Source organism: Castor canadensis, chromosome 13 (genome assembly GCF_047511655.1).
Source record: "Castor canadensis chromosome 13, mCasCan1.hap1v2, whole genome shotgun sequence".
NCBI classification, from domain to species: domain Eukaryota; kingdom Metazoa; phylum Chordata; class Mammalia; order Rodentia; family Castoridae; genus Castor; species Castor canadensis.
In genome coordinates this window covers 56,553,459-56,572,349 of record NC_133398.1, presented here as the reverse complement: position 1 = coordinate 56,572,349, position 18,891 = coordinate 56,553,459, and the positions used below count along the sequence as shown (strand labels likewise).

The 18,891-nt window shown below is 40.5% G+C and overlaps 1 protein-coding gene across 3 annotated transcripts in view; it reads right to left on the bottom strand.

Annotated features, from left to right (window-relative positions):
* Positions 1–18,891, bottom strand: part of Ttc39b (tetratricopeptide repeat domain 39B) — a 122,237-nt gene that overhangs the window by 91,047 nt on the left and 12,299 nt on the right. The window contains exon 2 of one of the 3 annotated variants that reach the window (XM_074051821.1): positions 16,158–16,246. The exons of the other annotated variants lie outside the window; for them this stretch is intronic. Coding sequence (XP_073907922.1) covers positions 16,158–16,175 — 18 coding nt within the window. The 5' untranslated portion in view covers positions 16,176–16,246. The remainder of the gene's footprint in view (positions 1–16,157; positions 16,247–18,891) is intronic. 3 annotated transcript variants of the gene reach the window in all.

Genomic DNA, 18,891 nt, shown 5'->3' with positions numbered 1-18,891 from the left:
TACTTCCCTGCATCATCCCTCTTCATTAGAATGCTCTTCACTCCACCCTCCCCATGGCTGGCTTTCTCATGATTGGGTTTTTGGCTCAGACACAACTTCCCGGAGCATATGGTCTTTGATCATCCTAACTGAAATGACTAAGAATAGCAGCTTATGGTTTCTCACTATCTGATTTATTTCATCCACGATACTTATCATGATCTCTAGTCATCTGCCTGTGTACTTGGTTACTGTCTCCATCAGGAGAGGCTCTTATTTATTACACACACACACACACACACAATCACCAGGGCTTGGCACAGAGATGGTGTCCAACAAATACTTGTTTAATGAATGAAAAAATTGAACTTGAATTGTCAGTGTATAATAGAAACTTTAGAAACTGCGCTTGCTAAAAAAAAAAAAAAAAAGCACTGGCTTCTTACACTTGGGCCAACAAATGAAGTAAAAGAGCAGGAGAGAAGCTTTGCTGCTCTGTCTCCATTTTGTTTCTGTCTTTGGTCTAAGCCATTCATTCACCTTGTAGCCACCTTGGAATTCAGGAAGGACATGACTGATCCAGAACATCTTTATATGGAGGGACAGAGGAAACGACCCCAAAGGAAAGGGACATCAGAACCTCCACAGGTCAGAGCACCACACTCATCAACCCTTCCCAGTGCTGCTGCAGGGTTGGTTCTCACTCCTCCAGTGATCATCATGAGCTGGTTCCTCTTATACCCTCAGTGCTAGGTAGACTAAAACATGGACTGTAGTTAAAATAGGTAGTTAAGCAGCCAGATTCCTTCCCGTGTGAGGGAATTAGGACCAAAGAAATGTGACATAGTAACAGCAAAGCCCTTCCTTGAAGGTAGCTGATCCCCTCCCGCCCCATTCCCATGAGGTGCCAACATTGAGAGGCTCCTACCCTTGGGCCTGGTATGGCAAACATTTTAGTGGAACCACACCTTACTCCTAATCAAACATTGCCTTCTAATGGAACCTAGCTTTTTCAAGAGCCCATGTTGACTCAATGGCTGGAGTCACAGGCCATCATACTCTTTGCTTTCCACTTGATAGCCAGGCACTGTATTTTATACTTCAGAGAGTCAGCAAATCATTGCTGGCTGGCTGGCTGACTGGCTGGCTGAGCACACTTGTCTCAAGGAGGAAGGTCCTTACCTTGAGCAGTTTCATTATGCACCTGGGAAGGATGGCTGGGGACAGCTTCCAGGTGCCAGGCTAGCACCTGAGGGCCCACTGCCTACTGGAAAGGTAGCCTCAAACCTACCCTTGCTCCCAGGCAGATGGGAGCCCTGTCACAGAAACTGACATAGAGTAAGGAAAGGAGTGAGTGCTAGATATACTACTAGGGTTTTTCCAAACATTTTGCACTTGAATTTGTCACATTCTGAGTAGCAAAAATGCATGCAAGCTCAGTTAAATGACAGCAGGTTCTTAACAAAGGCTTATTTAATTTAAGACTCTCAAAATAATAAGGACCAGATGTGGTGGTGCACAACTATAATCACAACTACATGAAAGACATGATCACTGTTTGAGGCCAACCTTGCAAAAAGTTAACAAGACCCCATCTCAACAAACAAGTCAGGTGTGATGGTGGTGTACAACTCTGTAATCCCAGCTACGCTGAAGGCATAGGTAGGAGGATCATGGTTCAAGCCATCCCCAGGCAAAAAGCACACCCTATCTGAAAAATAACTAAAGCAAAAAAAGGTCGGGGGGTGGGGGGGTGGCAAGGGGAAGGTGACTCAAGTGGTAAAATGCTTGTCTAGCAAGTGCAAGGCCCTGAGTTCAAAATCCCAGTACTGCCATAAGAAAAAAATAAAGGCGAAGAAGAAGAAGAATTTCAAATAACAAAGGCACTAATGATGAAAGTGTTTTCATTATTTTTATCCCTAGGGGAAAGAGACAAAAAGCAATGACACTAACAGTAATTTCAATATTCTATACTGACTTCCAAAGAGATCAAATAGAGTTACGAACTTTGCAGGCCTCCTTATCTGAACTGTAATTCATTTTTGGTATGAAAAGGAATGTGTGGCAAATATTATTCCATGAAAGAAAAGGAAGGAGGAAAAAGAAAATTATTCACAGCATATTCACAAAGTTGAATAACCTCTCTAGGACCGCCTCCTCCTCTTCTTCCCTTCTTCTATCCCTACCTTCATTTTCCCCTCCTTCTCATGTGGATGGTTTTGTGGTTCTCTAAGTGGAGGCTACCATGCTCCCATTTAATTGTGGCCCTTCTTTAGCAGAGGTGACGTGGTTGGATGGGGCTTGAGACAGCTTCCTCCTCAGTGAGGGCCACCCGACCTCAACCCCATGGCACCAGGCTCTCCTCACTAGGGTGTGCAGTCAACATTCCGTCCTGCTGACCAATGGCACTCACAGAACTCACAGCTGCTGAGAACTCTCACAGCACAGGTTCTGTGCCTGCTTCCAGGCACATCAGAGTCATTCCCATGGAGATGCAACATGAAAACGATGCCCTTGCTTCCTTCACTGGGACTAGGGCGGGGATCAAGAGCCACGGGTACTGGGGTACTGAGGACTGAGAACACTCCACACCATGGCATCTCTGCAAATCCAGATGTCCAAAACGAGAACCCAGACTTATATCATCATGCTTCATTGTTACCATAGCAACCCGTAGCAACATGCTGAATGCAAATCTTGTCACACTGAGAGAGTGCATTGCTAGGTAAAGGAATCATATAAGAAATGTGTGCCTGTTATAATCTGAATAAAGTATTGATCTTTCTAAATCAGGATTAATATAAAATATACTTTTATTATGTGTCCATGAAGTGACTTTTAGAAGACAGAGCAAAGATCATGCATACATATATACACATATATGTACATACATGCACACGTACAGATGCACACCCAGAGCTCTTCTGTTGAGAATAATTTTTCATCCTGCTCACATCTGCCAATTCCTTATAATTTACTTGCAAGCTTAAAAAATAGCCCATGGCCTTCCAAAGCATTTAAACCCCCAAATGGATACCAGGGGCTACCACCAGTTGCATCTTACAGGTAATGCTATATTACCTAATTAGCTATTTCTTCATTTCATTTGGAATAGGGAGCCTCAATGCTCTCTGGAAGGCAAATGCAAAAACCAGCTTCAGCAGCTGGTCACAGGGCATCAGCAGCCTCCCATCACCGAGTCACAGGGCAAAAGCAGCCTTCCCACCTCTTTTAAAGAATTAGCACCCCCAATGAGTCCTCTGTGAAACCTGGGCTGACCAGCAGAGCTCTCAGTCAAAGGGAAAGGAAGCCAGAGGGCCAGGGTTGGTGCTAGAGACCATGCTGAGGTCCCCTGCTCCCCTGCTGTCATGTGCTCTAGCTCTCACAGGAAACACAATGTGACCCTCTCAAGGTCTAAAAGATCAGACTCAAAGACAGTAAGCATACACAAAACTCACAGACACAAATATGAAGAAAGTGGCATAATTTATCTTCTGAACTTGCCTGGGTTTGTTAAATCTGATTTTTTATATGCTTAGTGAAAAAGCAAACAAAACATTCCAGAGGCTTTCAATTATTCAAAAATAAGGTTTTAAAATTTTTTTGCTGTTGTTTTGTTTTGGGGTTTTTTTGTTTTGTTTTGTTTGTGGCACTGGGGTTTGAACTCAGAGTCTCACCCTTGCTAGGCAGGTGCTGTCATGCTGTTACTGCTTGAGTCACTCAGACAGTTCCCAGGCCAGTCTCCAACTCCTCATAATCCTCCTGCCTCCACTCCCCAAGTGCTGGGATTACAAGTATACACCACCACACACCAGGTTAAATTTTTTGTATTGCAACAGTAAAGTCATATACCTGAAAAAAAGTATGACTTAAACTGGGCACCGGTGGCTCACACCTGTAATCCTAGCTGCTCAGGAGATGAAGCCAGCCTGGGCCAATAGTTCTAGAGACCCTATCTCAAAAATACCCAACACAAAAAAAGGCTGGCAGAGTGACTCAAGTGGTACGTGCCTGCCTAGCAAGCATTAGACCTCGAGTTCAAACTCTAGTACCACCCAAAAAGAAAGAAAGAAAGAGGGTAAAGTGTTAGGCAGTTCTGCCACTGGCGTGTCAATGCAATCACAGCATGACTTCTTCACAAGCAAGAAATACTCCTAGAAGTTTCCACAGACCTCAATGCAAACGTCTATGTGTCATGTACTCAAATATCTCAGGAGCAAGTTTGTCTCTTTGCCCTAAGCACAATCACTGTAAGTAAATACACATTAATGATTTAATTGCACTGTCAATGGAGTACTGTGGAAAGCATAGATTTATCTGGATGTAAATCCTAACTTCACCCTTCACCCTGGGCAAGTCTAGTCTTTTCAGTCCTCCATTTCCTGATGTGTAGGGTGGGGATTTTTTTTTTTTTAATTCATATGTGCATACAAGGCTTGGGTCATTTCTCCCTCCTGCCCCCACCCCCTCCCTTACCACCCACTCCGCCCCCTCCCTCTCCCCCCTACCCCCTCAATACCCAGCAGAAACTATTTGCCCTTATTTCTAATTTTGTTGTAGAGAGAGTATAAGCAATAATAGGAAGGAACAAGGGTTTTTGCTGGTTGAGATAAGGATAGCTATACAGGGCATTGACTCACATTGATTTCCTGTGCGTGTGTGTTACCTTCTAGGTTAATTCTTTTTGATCTCACCTTTTCTCTAGTTCCTGGTCCCCTTTTCCTATTGGCCTCAGTTGCTTTTAAGGTATCTGCTTTAGTTTCTCTGCATTAAGGGCAACAAATGCTAGCTAATTTTTTAGGTGTCTTACCTATCCTCACCAGGTGGGGATTGTTTAAGGATATTGGTGAGTTTGCATAGAACAGATTTCACTCAAAACAAGCTCCATAAACACAGCTCCATAGGGTATTCAGTTCTCACATAGGAAATAAGTAAGTTGACAAAGGAAGACAGAGCTTCTTCAACTCTTTTTCACATGAAAATCTAAGCCTCTCTGAGAAAGAAAAGAAGAGAAAAGAAATCTGGTGAGGGGATATTTGCACCAAATAGGTACTCCATCAAAAATGTTAACTGCCTTCTCTTCTCCATCTTAAGTTGCCTTTATCTCCTATTCTTTCACACACACTTCCTTCCTACACATGGATTGTCCAGCATGGAAAACATAACTAACCATTGCCGCACAGCCTCTTAAGTATCACAGGATCTCAGCTCACTAGAGCAGTACGTGAATGTGGCCAAAAAACTCAGCTTTCTGGGACTCCAGGCTCCTTAAGAGTAGAAACTCCTAAATTGTTTGAATTACACAGAAGTCCTTCTCAAGGCAGCTGTTTGTCCTTCTCACACTAAAATGAATACCTCGGGGAAGTTCAGAGGGACTGCACCCAAACAGAGTACCTGGCTTTTCCAAGTCTGCACCCTGAGTTGGACTAGGTTGATCCCCCATAGCTGGCTGTTGTTAGCACCAAGCAAAGAAAGCAGTATAAGCAAAAGTCCTTTGGAGTTACAATTTCTAGCCAAGCACAGGGAAGCCATGAGATTGTAAATGATCCACCAGATGTCGCTCTCACAAAAAAAAAAAAATTAACTGGATAGCAGGGCTTTATAGTTTCTACTATCACAGCATATCTTTAAAACTGAGCTAACTTTATAAAAGGAAAACTGTTTCACCTTTTTACACTTCATTACATAGAGTTGATTGCAGTCTAAAAGAGAAGTTAAATTCTATGGCCAGTGCTTTAAAAAAATCACGTACAGTCAAAATTAACATCGAGGCTGGAGGCGTGGTTCAGGCAGTAGAATGCCTGCCTAGCAAGTGCAAGGCCCTGCGTTTACACCTCAATACTACAAAGAAAAAAAAAAAAAAAAAAAAACTAACATTGAGTTCACCTCAGTGGCTCAAGTCTGTAATCCTAGCTATTTGGGAGGAAGGATACAAGGCCAGCCCAGACAAAAACTTTGCAAGACTCCATATCAACCAATGGCCAGGCGCAGTGGTGCCCACCTGTCCCAGAAAGGTCACTGTCTAAGCTCACCCAGCCATGAAGTGAGACCCCCATCTCGAAAATAAGTAAATCGAAAAGGGTTGGGGGTGTGGCTCAAGTGGCAGAGCACCTGCCTAGCAAGTGCCAGGCCCTGAGTTCAAATCCCAGTACTGTCAAAAAAAAATTGAACAAATACACAGTTTTGGACATAACCCCATAGGGAAATGAGTATGTACAAACATAAAATATGAACTTTAAAATATGGTATATAGTGAAGAATGCATATGCAAAATGCTTTTATAATTGCATATTGTTGAATTTGTTTAACATAAATGAGCAAATTATTTTACTCTCCTGTTCATATTTCTCAGCTATTATCATTATGGCTGTTAAGCAAACCTGTAATTCAGTGAATATGTCAAGCCCCCATCCTCTAGCACTAATCCTACCTAACCTACATCATCTATAGTTAACAGAAAATAATGAAGGCATACTATTTTTGTAGGGAAATAATTTTACACAAAGCAAACAACAACAAATAGAACCAAGATGCTTAGTTTCAACATTTTAAACTATTTAATTTTGAAACTACACTGATGAAGGTATTTTTAAATTAAAAGGAATAGTGTTTATATAGATTCTTCCATGAGTAAATAATCAGAAAGTCCATCTATTAACACCCTGGCACTATGCTGGATATTTATATGCTTACTTCTAATTTGCAAATAATTCATTAAAAAGTAAGTCTTTTACCTCCACAATTACCACTACCACTAACCTGTTCTGATAACAAAAAGAGCAATGACAATTGAGTTTGAGCAGCTAGTATAACTCCTTAACACATACCAACTCCTTAAATCTTCAGAAGTACCCTATAAAATAGAACTATTGTGATGTAAGAATGAGGAAACTAAGTCTCAGAAAGATGTAATTAACTTACCCATAGCTGAGGCTGTTTTCCCATCTATGTAATGGGGAGAATCCCACTTGATTTATAGCATTGATGGGAGTTTTAAAACTGAGGTCATATATTTAATGTATCTAGCACAATGTTGACACACTCAGTAAATAATCTCTCCTGTTATCATTAAAGTGGTCCTACAGTTAAAGTCTCCAAGTGGGGCTCAGGGATAAGCACAAAGAAGCTTCCTGCACCAACTTGTTCCACTTTCCAACTTTCTAGTTGTAGCAAAAAAAAGTCAAGAGTCTGCATTCTCTTGCTAGGAGCTCTGCATGTCAACGTTAACTGTCTTAAAAAGAGACCAAGGAACCTTGTCATGTAATGAGTGCTCAGAAGAGGCAGTTCCTGAAGAAAAATGCTTCATAGTGTGACCCCAACCTGAGACACCCCATAATGCAAGAGACAAGCTCACATGCTTGGGATCACCCTGCCTGCGTGCAAATCCCAGTTTCATTACCCACCAGCACTGTGACCTTGAGCAAACTATTTTCCTTCCTAGTGCCTTAGTTTCCCATCTCTCTGGGCTGTTCATGGATCAAATGCTACTTGAAACAAAATCCTTCTGTAGAAAACATGGGTTGTTATCATTATTACCATGGCAACCTGAACTTCCTCTGCACACTGCTGAGTGGTACTACAAGGTTACAGAGTGGACAGGGCACAACACTTGGGACCAAGAATCTTGGTTCTGCCTCCTCTCACAGACATGTCCTGATGCCCCCAGGTCAGTCAGTCTAGCACTGCAGGGGTCAGCAAACAACCACCTGAGGGCCAAATCCCACCTGCTGCCTATTTTTGTAAATAAAGTTTTATTGGAACACAGCTATACTCAGTCAACTTACATATTGACTAAGGTTGCTTTCCTGTAACAACCACAGAGGTGAGCATTGCAACTGAGACCATCTGGCCCACAAAGCCAAAAATAGTTATGCTCTGTCCTTTCACAGAAAAAAGTTTGCCTATCTTTTTCACAACTGGATGAAATACTAGATTTCCTTCTCTACACCACTGACAGTTTTGAGGATAGAGTGAAAAGGAGACATGAAAAAATCTATAAGGTTTCAAGGGTTAACAAATAGAAGACATTATTTACACCCCCCCCCAAAAAAAAGTCACTGCCTTAAAGTTTTAAACTCCAAGAGAAGCTAATGCTAAGAGCATGGACTAGAGTCCCACCATCAGCTCCATCACTAACTATGTGTGGCCTTTGATGAGCTACTTAGCTTCTCCAAAATTCATATTCATCATCTGTAGAACAGGAATAACAATAGTACCAAACTTGTGGGGCTGAAGGAATTAAACGAGCTGCAGGTAGCATTTGGTGGTGCCTGAGCCATAGTAAGTACTGAATAGTATCAGCTCTCAATAAATTATTACTTTCATCATAATACTACAGGGAAAAGTTGTGTCCAAACATTGAACCATTCAAACAGAGATACCTTCTTATGGTATCTGCTCTCACAGGGCAAAGCACAGATGAGAAGAGTTGTAGTCTAGTCCCCTGGAGTCATCCAAAAGAAAAAATGCTAAGACATTGATAGATATGTTTGGGTCAAGAACAAATCCTCCTTCACTTCCACCAGCATGCCTCTCGACAGCAAGAAATTTTCAGCAAGAAGCTAAATGCCTACCTACACATTTACATTTTGTAGAAAAATAAATAAATGACACACTAAAACAAATTAACTAAATCAATGCCATTATAAGTGAAATGCTGACATTTTGGTTTCTAACCAGAAGTAATTAAATATGGAAACTTATTCAAAACTAACAGAAAGGAGAGAGACTGCCAGGGGAAATAATTAGTTTAACAGAACATGTCATTAATATCTCAAATCTCATATACATTATTCATTAAAATTAATTAAAAATTATACACATGCTAAAAGATGAATAATAAAATTCTGGTAAAAACAAATGTGTTAAAGAGGTTTTTTTGTTTGCTTGCTTTGTTTCTTGTGGTAAGCTTGAACTCGAGGCTTCATGCTTGCTAGGTTGCTAGGCAGAGGGAAGGCACCAGGGGACTTTGAGGCTGGCAGAAATGTTCTCTTAATCTGGACAGTAGTAGGTTTATATATTTAAGTCAATCTGTGCACTTAACATGGGTGCATTTTATTGCATTTAAATTACACCTTGATGAAGCTGGTTCTTTAAAAAAATGGGAAAAGTAAATATTAAACTTATCCACATGAAATTTGTTAATCATGCTAAAACTGCCGAAGCTGCTGCTGCCACAATAGTGCTTTCACCTCCACTGCACTCTTCATGTGCCAAGCACCGTCCTGTCCTACAAGCATTTTTTTTAGGGGGGGAAGTGGGACTGGGATTTGAACTCAGGGCTTCATGATTGCAAAGCAGCCACTCTACCTCCATTTTGCTCTGATTTTTTTTTTTTTGGAGATGGGGTCTTGCAAACTATTTGCCTGGGCTGGCCTTGCAAAATCTCAGCCTCCCTAGCAGCTAAGGTTACAGGTGTGAGCGACAAGTGCCTGGCCCGGCATGCTCTTATATATATTATTTCATTTGTTCTTCATAACCACCCTCTGAAGGAGCTTATTATTATCCCCAGTTTACTGATATTGAAAGGGGCACAGAAAGGGTAAGTTGCCCAAGGTCATAAAGCACGTGAAGTGGTGGAAACAGTACTCAACCCCAGAGTCCAACTTCACAATCTGTGATCTACAATCAGTTCTCTTAGAAACAGCTTTTTAAACTGCTTCGATAAGCAGCTGGCAAATTCAACCAGCTGAGCTACTTGATAAAGTGAACTTCACCAGGCTGAGCGAGAACTATAGAGATACTCCACCTCCTCTTCACAACCTGTCTCTCAAACACAATTACAAGATTAGGTGTGGGGCTATTTGTTCATGTCTGCCCTCCTTCCAGATGCAGGGATCATGAGGCAGCAAATATAATACACAGTGCTACACACTGCAGCTGTGTCAGGAATACAATGCGAAGGAGTGAGTAAAGAATGAGTGAGTGTGCCGGAAATACGCCAATGCTTTATTTATACATCAGGTGTGATACAGACATGAATTCTATTCATGTGTGCATATATATATACTATTGTTTTTTAAATGAATATAGAGGTTATTATGATCGATAAGCCATACAACTGTATTGAATATCTCAGTTCTCTGTCACTGTAGGGAGATCATATATATATATACATATATGTATAGCACATCTGTGCACCACACATTATGGGCTTTTCATTTTTTGTGCTGTCACATGTAACCTGACATTTCTCTAAAACAGGTGCAATTATCATTACAGAGCAAATACATGGTTTACACAGAGGACTGACTCAGCCTGAGCACTCACCCAATCAAGTTACAAGAACTGTTTTGTTTTGTTTTGTTTTCTCTTTCTGACTCAGAATTTTGCTACATTAGCCAGACTGGGGTTCCAACTCATAATCCTCCAGCCTCAGCCTCCCAAGTAGCTTACATTACAAGGAGGCACCACCACACCCAACTTCAAGAGAACTTTTAAAAATAGACAGAATTCAGCCAATCAAAATCTCAACAGAACTGGAGGTGTGGCTCAAACGGTAGAGTGCTTGCCCAGCAAGTGCAAAGCTCTGAGTCCAAACTCCAGTACCTCCACCACCACCCACCCCAAAAAAAATCCCGACAGAATTTTCAGTGGAACTGACAAGTAGTTCTAAGGTTATTTGGAAGGAAAAAATGTAACAGCAATTGCCCTGACAAATCAAAACTATGGAGATGGCACAGGAATAGATCAACAGAACATAATAAAGAGTACAGACACAGACTTCTATACACACAGAAATTTATTTCACATTCAGTTAATATTTTACATTGGCAAAAGAATGATGTATTATTTAAAAAATGATGACAAGGAAATTGGTTATCCATTGGAGTAAAAATGAAAGTAAACCCACATACAAATTTCTAAATGGGTGAAAGAGAAAAATATAAAAATAATAAATGAATGTAAATGTAAGTAATCTTGAAATAGGGGCTGGAGGTGTAGAGCATGTGCTTCATGGGTTCAATCCCCAGGAAGAAAGAAATACAGACAATCTTTCTATACAAGATACTAGAACCAGAAGCCATACAGAAAAAAGATTAGGCTATATAAAAATTTTAAACTTCTAAGACAAGCAACAGACTAAAATAACTAAATTGCCTTTAGGAGGCAAAAAAATATTATTCAAAATGTAAAAAGAACTTTTGCAGATCAATAAAAACAGATAGCCAAAACTAATGCATAAATGATATAACATGTAGGCTTCACAGCATGCTGAAGAAGAAATCCAATAGCTGGGGCTAAAGGTGTGGGCTCAAGTGGCAGAGTGGCTCCCTAGCAAGCACAAAACCCTGAGTTCAAATCCCAATCCCACCACCACCAAAAACCAAAAAAAAAAAAAGAAGGCTAGATATCCAATAGCCAATAAATTTGGAAATGTGCACTTAAAAGTGGTATTACTGGGATGAGGATATAGCTCAGTGGTAGAGCACTTGTCTAGTGTGTGCAAAGTCCTGAGTTTGTTCCCTAGCACCAAAAATTTAAAAAGTGGTTTACTCTTGCCCATATGACTGGCAAAATTTTATAAGACTGACACTATCCAGTTGGCAGAAGATGCTAGAAAATGAGCATATTCTGTTGGTATGGTCTACTTAGATGTCAGTCTTCAAGTATCTGAAATACATTTTAAGTGCACATATACTGACACAGTAATACTACTGCTATGATTTCATACAGTTAAAATATTCATGCACAAGGTACATCTATATCATATACACTGTATTATGAAAAAACAGAAATTACCCAAATAATCTTCAGTAGGAAAGTAGTTAAATTATTACATAGTACAATTATATTACCCAATTTCTTCAGTCATTATATAAACAATTTTTGAAAAAGTAGAATTAGCTCTAAGAAATATTAAAGTCAAAACCCTAAGTCCTGGGAGAGAAGTACAGTGTAAAACCCCATTTATATTAATAAAACTCAGATTTGTATGTGAGCTTGTGTAACAAATAATAAATAACTAGAAGGTCATAACAAAACCCTAATGCTGGTTTCTTCTGAGGGGGAGAAGAGAGAGAATGGTAAACAGAAAGATCATGTTTTAGCTTCTGAATGATTTAAAACTTTTATGAGAATGCTTTCAGTTGTTCTTTTTTATTTTTTGGTGTTGCTGCATTTGAACTCAGGGCTTTCTACTTGCAAAGCAGGCCCTCTACCAGCCCTATGTAGTACTTCTGTAATATAAAAAGTGGGAACAATTTGAACAATATAAAAGTTACAGTTACAGTATTACTTTAAGACAAGGGGACCCCACACACCTAGAGAAAAGTTCAGGCAAGATGAAATGTAAGGCAAAATAACACTGCAACTCTGTTACAGAAGCCAGTTCCTTTCACAGCAAGTGTAAGTGAGCGGCACTTTCAGACAGCTTTTTAAAAGAACTTTATTTTGAAGTAATTTCAAACTTACAGAGAAGTTAACAGAATAAGAACAGTACAAGCAACACTTGAGTGCCACTTATCGAAGTCCACCTATCCTTGACATTGTACCCCATTTGTTTTATGCTCTTCTCCCTTTCTCCCTCCCTCCCTTTCCTTTCTCCCCTATTTAGCTACACAGTTGTTGGTTTTTTTTTCTGAACCACTTGAGAGTAGATTACAAAGTATCAACAGGTGAATGTGGTCTTTTATCTCTAAACACTTCAGGGTGTTTCCTAAACAGAAGGCTATTCACTGACATAACACACTACAGTTACCCTCTTCTGTAAATTAAACTACTTTACACTACTGCCCATATTCCAGTTTTGTAAACTGACCCAACAATGTCCTTCACAGCATTTTTTTTTTCTCCCACAGTATAGGATCTGGTCCAGGGTCAGCTATTGCATTTAGCTTTTTTTTTTTTTCTCCTTTAATCTAGAACATTCTCACATCCTTCTTTATCTTTGATAATATCTTTTATACTTTTAGAAAGTATAGCCTCCTCTCTCTTTTTAAAATAACCTTCCTCATTTAAAGTCTCTCTGATATATTCTGTGAGTAGTCAGGACTAACCTACTACAGAAGGGGCACTGTGCCCTTTGGGCATCTGTCTCTGGAGGCACAGATGTTCACCTGCCTTCAGTGATGTGGATTTCGATCACCTAGTAGAGCATCCCATTTCTCCACTGCATAGTTATTATTTCTGTTAGACAATTATAAGAAGTTTGTGTTGGGATCATGTAAGCACAATATAATGTTCCTTCCTCAGTCAGATGTGCCCCTAGATTCAGCACCTAAGATGTCACCTTCTGAGTCAATCAGGGGTTTTTTGGGTTCTGTTTTTTTTTTTTTTTTTTCTTTTGTGCAGGCCTGAAGTTTGAACTCAGGGTCTCACACTTGCTAAGCAGGTGCTCTACTGCTTGAGCCACTCCACCAGTCATAGTTTGTGTTGGGCATTTTCGAGATATAGTCTCACAATGTATTTGTCTGGGCTGGCTTTGAACCATGATCCTGATCTCTGCCTCCTGAGTAGCTAGGTTTATAGTTGGGTGAGCCACCTGCACCCAGCCTGAGTCAACCTTAATGATGACAATGAACACTAAGTCTCTGACTTCAGCCCTCCTCCACTTCCACCAGTCTGCCTGTGTCCCTCCACTACAGCCCTCCTCCTCCCAGCTACTTATTTATCATCAATATGGACTGAAGGATTCCCATTATTTCCTTTCTAATTGCATATACTAGTTGTACAAAATGGGTTTCATTGTGTTATTTCTATGCATGCATATAATGGACTTTGAACAAATTCACCCCCTATTACTCTTTCATATTCCTCTTCCACCTCCACTCCCTGTTGTTTTTTAAAATTTTTAGTGGGTTTCATTCTATTATTTTCGTACACACATATAATGTAGTTCCATCACATCCCCCCACACCATTATCCTCTCCTTTCTCCCTCCTCTCTTGCACTGGCCCCCCCAACACACACACACTAACAGTCCTTCTTGTACATTCATGTCATTTATTATTATTATTGTTGCTTTTAAATCTAGATTCTGCATATGAATAAGAACATGCAATACCTGTCTGAGTTTGGCTCATCTCACTCAACATGATGGTTTCTGGTTCCATCCATTTTCCTGCAAATAACATCATTGCATTATTCTGTATGACTATTTCTTCTTTATCTATTCATCAGTTGCTGAGCAGCTAGGCTGATTCCATAGCTTGGTTATTGTGAGCAGGGCTTCAATAAACATGAGCGTGCAGGTGTCTCCATTGTACGCTGACTTATATTCTTCTCATCTGTGCCCAGGAGCAGAATAGCAGGACCATACAGTAGTTCCAGTTTTAGTTTTTTGAGGATCCTCCATACTGATTTCCATAGTGGCCAGACTCATTCACATTCCTACCAATAGTTTATGAGGGCTCCTTTTTCTCATCCTCACCAGCATCTGTTGCTAGTTTTCTTGATGACAGCCATTCTAACCAGGGTGAGATGGAATCTCCTGTATGGCAAAGGGTGAACATTTCTCTTCATGTATTTATTTGCCATTCATGATTCTTCTTATGAGGACTGTCTTTTTAATTCACTTTGCCTATTATTTTCAGTACAATACACAACTGTGTTTAATTATCATGGTGCTCAAATTGTCCCAAAGTTGGCCTACATAACTTTTAAATTCTCACAATTTTCCCCTTTTGGGAAAATTCTAATACCTAGAACTTACTTATCACAAGAATTGTTATTATGAAAATTCTTAACCTTACTTACAAAGGTTATGGCATATCTAAACTTCAGCAATAAGACTCAATTATTTTTCCAATTCTCTTAATGAAAACTGAGGTACGTAGCCACTGAGTTACATATTTGACAAACCAATGTACATTCCAAAATGAACTTTATTAAAATGAGGATATTACACTTGATTTGCTGCCATCTAAGGCTGATTTCCATTACTTATCCTTAACCTATCTCATAATTCATGGCTGTAAATGCTTGGCTTCGAATTAGGTTCCACTTGTTAAGCTACACCTGTGCACAGTGGGAGTGATGGTACACACCTGTAATCCCAGCACTCAGAAGGATCATGAGTTCAAGAACAGCCTAGTCTGTATAGAAAGACCCTGCCTCAAAAAATAAAATAAAACAGGTTCCACCTATTAAGGTATACCTGTGCAGGATCCAGAAGACAGAGGCCATTTTCCTGCCCCTTTCTTTTTTCTGCTGCCAAGCACAGGTGGGGAAACACCTTGTTTTGGCAGCAGCGTTCCAACAATCACTCTCCAGCTTGCTGCCTTTTATGTTTAGAAGGTAAGGGTAGAGAAGTTTGTAGACTCTGGCTTCTGGACCCCTGCATCACGCCTGAAGAGCACTGTGAACTCTCAGCCCAAGTTATAGTTTGGATCTTAACCATCCCCTAAAGACTCATGTGTCGAAGGCCTGGTCTCCAGCTATTGTCACTATTGGGAAGTAGAAGAACCTTTAAGAGGTGGGAGGAAGTCAATTCATTGGGGGTATATCCTTGAAGGGAATATTAGGACTCCAATCTGCCTTGCTCTCTCTCTCTTCCTCCCTCCCTCACTACCCTGCCACTCTCTCTCTCCCTCTCCCTCTCTCTCCTTTCTGGCTACTATGAGGTGAGCAGTTAACTCTGCCCAGCACATGCTCCCTACCATGATGTTCTGTATCACCACAAGCCCAAAGCCACGGTGCCAACCAACCACTGACTGAAACCAGAGTAAACATTATCTCAGTTATTTTCTATTCCTGTTAGTCAACAGAAAGCTGACTAACACAGTCAGAAAATACTTGGCCACTTGGATGATGCTAGTGCCACCCAAGTGGGTCAGGTCTGGAAAGGACTGAGGGTCATTCATGAATACCCTACAGCCAACCTTGTTTCAGCCCTTCAGCATTCTTTGTGAGTATCTAATTCCCTTTTTAAACTCTTCTATCTTATATTTCCTGTTTATCACTGTTTCCCACAACTGAACTTGACAGATGGAAACATGTGACTAAGAATAAAAACTAACAAGATCAGACAGTGGAAAAAAAAATCAGATAGTGATCATAACCAAGAGGAAACAAGTGGGATATGTATTAGAGAAAAGATGACAGCCGCTTTTTTGGAGGGGGTACTGGGGTTTGAACTCAGGGCCTTGTGCTTGCTAAGCAGGTGTTCTACCACTTGAACCATGCCTCCAGCCCTTGATGAAGTCCGCTTTGAAGATGGGAACCAAAGAAAGCCTTACTGGGAACTTGACGTTCATGGTGAGAATGGGAAATTCAGGAGTTGGTCGTGGTTGAGTCAGCCGGTCTGGAAAGCATCCATGCAAGAGCTCTGTGTGGGAGAGAATTTGGCATGTTCAGAAAATCGGAAGCTAGGGTGGTTACAGCAGAGGGAATGAGGGGGAGAGAACAGGAGATGAGCTGGAGAAAGAAGGCAACAGCCCGACTTCTGAGGTCACAGGAAGGAGCATGGGTTTTCTTCTAAATGCTATGGGTGGCCACTGAAAAGCTGTAGGCAGGAGAGTAACGTGTAATTAGCGTCTGAAAAGGAGCACTTGGGCTGAAGAGGGCAGAGCAGATCATAGAGGATGAGACAAGCAAGACACTGTCCAGGGAGTGGGGGCATGAGAAGTCAATGGTGTGGACTGATGAGGTGGCAGGAGGGATGGAAAAAAGTGGTGGGAAAGGAGCCAGGTTTCAGAGGCAGACTCAACAGAACTATCTGAAGGCAGAGGTGGTGACAAAGGAAGGACAAGTTAAGAAAGTTAAAAAGACTGAAAGGGAGAATTAAAGATGAGGCGATGAGTTTTTTTTGTTGTTGTTGTTGGTTTTGGTTTTTATTTTGGGGGTTTTTTTTTTGTACAATGCTATATTTATTTATTTAGTGGTACTGGGGTTGGAACTCAGAGCCCATGCTTGCTAGGCAGACACTCTAACACTTGAGCAGCTCCACCAGCTACAATGCTATTTTAAACCAATCTGCAAAGACTTGTGTTTGCTCCTGAAAATTACAAAAAGGATGACTGTCTCCAGCTGCCACAATTGATATGGAGCATTTTGCCGTGTTTAACAGAAAAGAGTTCATTAAACATGTCTCAGGCCCCTGTCTTAAAATGCCCAAGCCTATCCATCGCCATGTGATACCTACATGCCCAAACACACAACCTCAAATCCTCACTTGGACTGGGCTAGTAAGCCTTCCAATGGATGCACTGTCATCTAAGTGAAACTGTATCCCCTTCTCAAAAACTATAAAGGAAGGTGAAAGATAGGAAGACATTTAGAAGATGAAGTAATTCTTTCTAAGCTAGTAGCTTTACTGTCAAACATAACTGGCTGTATGATTAGACTCATGGAACATCACACCTTAATAAATCCATCTCTAGTTTTGTTTATGAACTCAAACTAAGTTTGCTCCATGTTTATGAAAAAGAATTCCAAAAATCTTCAAATGTTAAGAGAAATAAACATCACATATGCACATATGCTGTTAATACTAAATAAGCAAATTGCTAGAAATGTAAACATTCGAACACTGCTTCTAGAAGCATCAATAACATAATCATCTTCATTTTGTGAGTGTGCCACACCTATTCCCAGGTAGCAAGCTGCATACATTATTTCACTCAGCCCCAATCTATGAGTTAGGATATGGTGGCTCACCATGCTTTATCCTTGGTTCCCTGACTTGACCCAGTTCTCCCAAAGGACATTTACCACTGTTTGTATTCAAAAATAAAACCAAAGCATTTTCTCCTCAAAGTATATTTTAAGATTACTATCAGCAAATGAATATTTAATACCCACATATTGAACACAGCTAGTTGTAGTACTGGAACAATCATGCTACTGTCCTGCTAACAATTATTCCTGCTCTACCAATTCTCACCATATGAATGTCCTTTAAAAAGGGCAAACTCTAATTACTTAACATATATGGGATATAGACCCAATAGAAATACAAGCAATATTATGAAAGCAGGTCACACTAAGGGGAAGTCACTAACAAGAGAGAGAAGGTAAAAGAAGTTAAGAAAGTGAATATGGTTGATGTACTTCCTACAAAAGAATGAATATAGAATTTTTAAACCTGTTGAAATCACCATAAGAAGAGGTCTAAGGTAAGAAGGAGAAAAACAGAGGGATAAACCAGTTTGGATTGTAATACATATTACATGGAAATGTCACAATGAAATGCCCTGCATAGCTATCTTAAACAAACAAAAATGTCTTTTTTTTTTTTCCCCTCAAAAACAAGGACAAGAAGGTAAACAGGTCCTGTCCGGGGGCTGGTACCAGTAGGAGGGGGGAGGATATAAGGAAAGGATGTAGGAGTGTGAATATGATGAAAATATTACAAACTCATGTATGAAAATGGAAAAATGAAACCTGTTGAAACTATTCCAACAAATGGGGGGGGGGGGATAAAGAAGAATGATGGAGGGGATGAATGCAACTATGATATATTGTAAGAACTTTTATAAATGTCACTATGTACCTTCAGTATAACAATAAAAAATAATTGCTAAACAAACTAATGGGGGCAACTAAGTACTTACAGTAGCCAGGTACTGAGCAAAGTGCCAGAGCTGCACACAGCAATGCAGGGTGAATCCCCATTGCATTACAATCCCCTTTGGTCTGATAAGGATACTGAAGCTCACAGAGTATAACTTGCCTGAGGACTGAGAACACAATGCCAGCAAGTGGCAGAACTCCACCCTGTCTGCTAACCTGCAAGCCTGTCCAGGTTCCTTCCTGTCTACCACATGTCTTGCTTGGAACACACAGGACAAATCTGAAATTCAGGCTGTTGCTGAAAAGGCTGATCTCCTTTCATTCTTTGTCCTACTGGAGACTGGAACCATGACAGAGCCTTTTACTCAACTGGCAATGGCTGAGAAATGCAATCGTTTATGCATCCTTCTGGGAGGGACCTAAACATGTTAGATAAATAGCAGTTGCCTTGGGGAATGA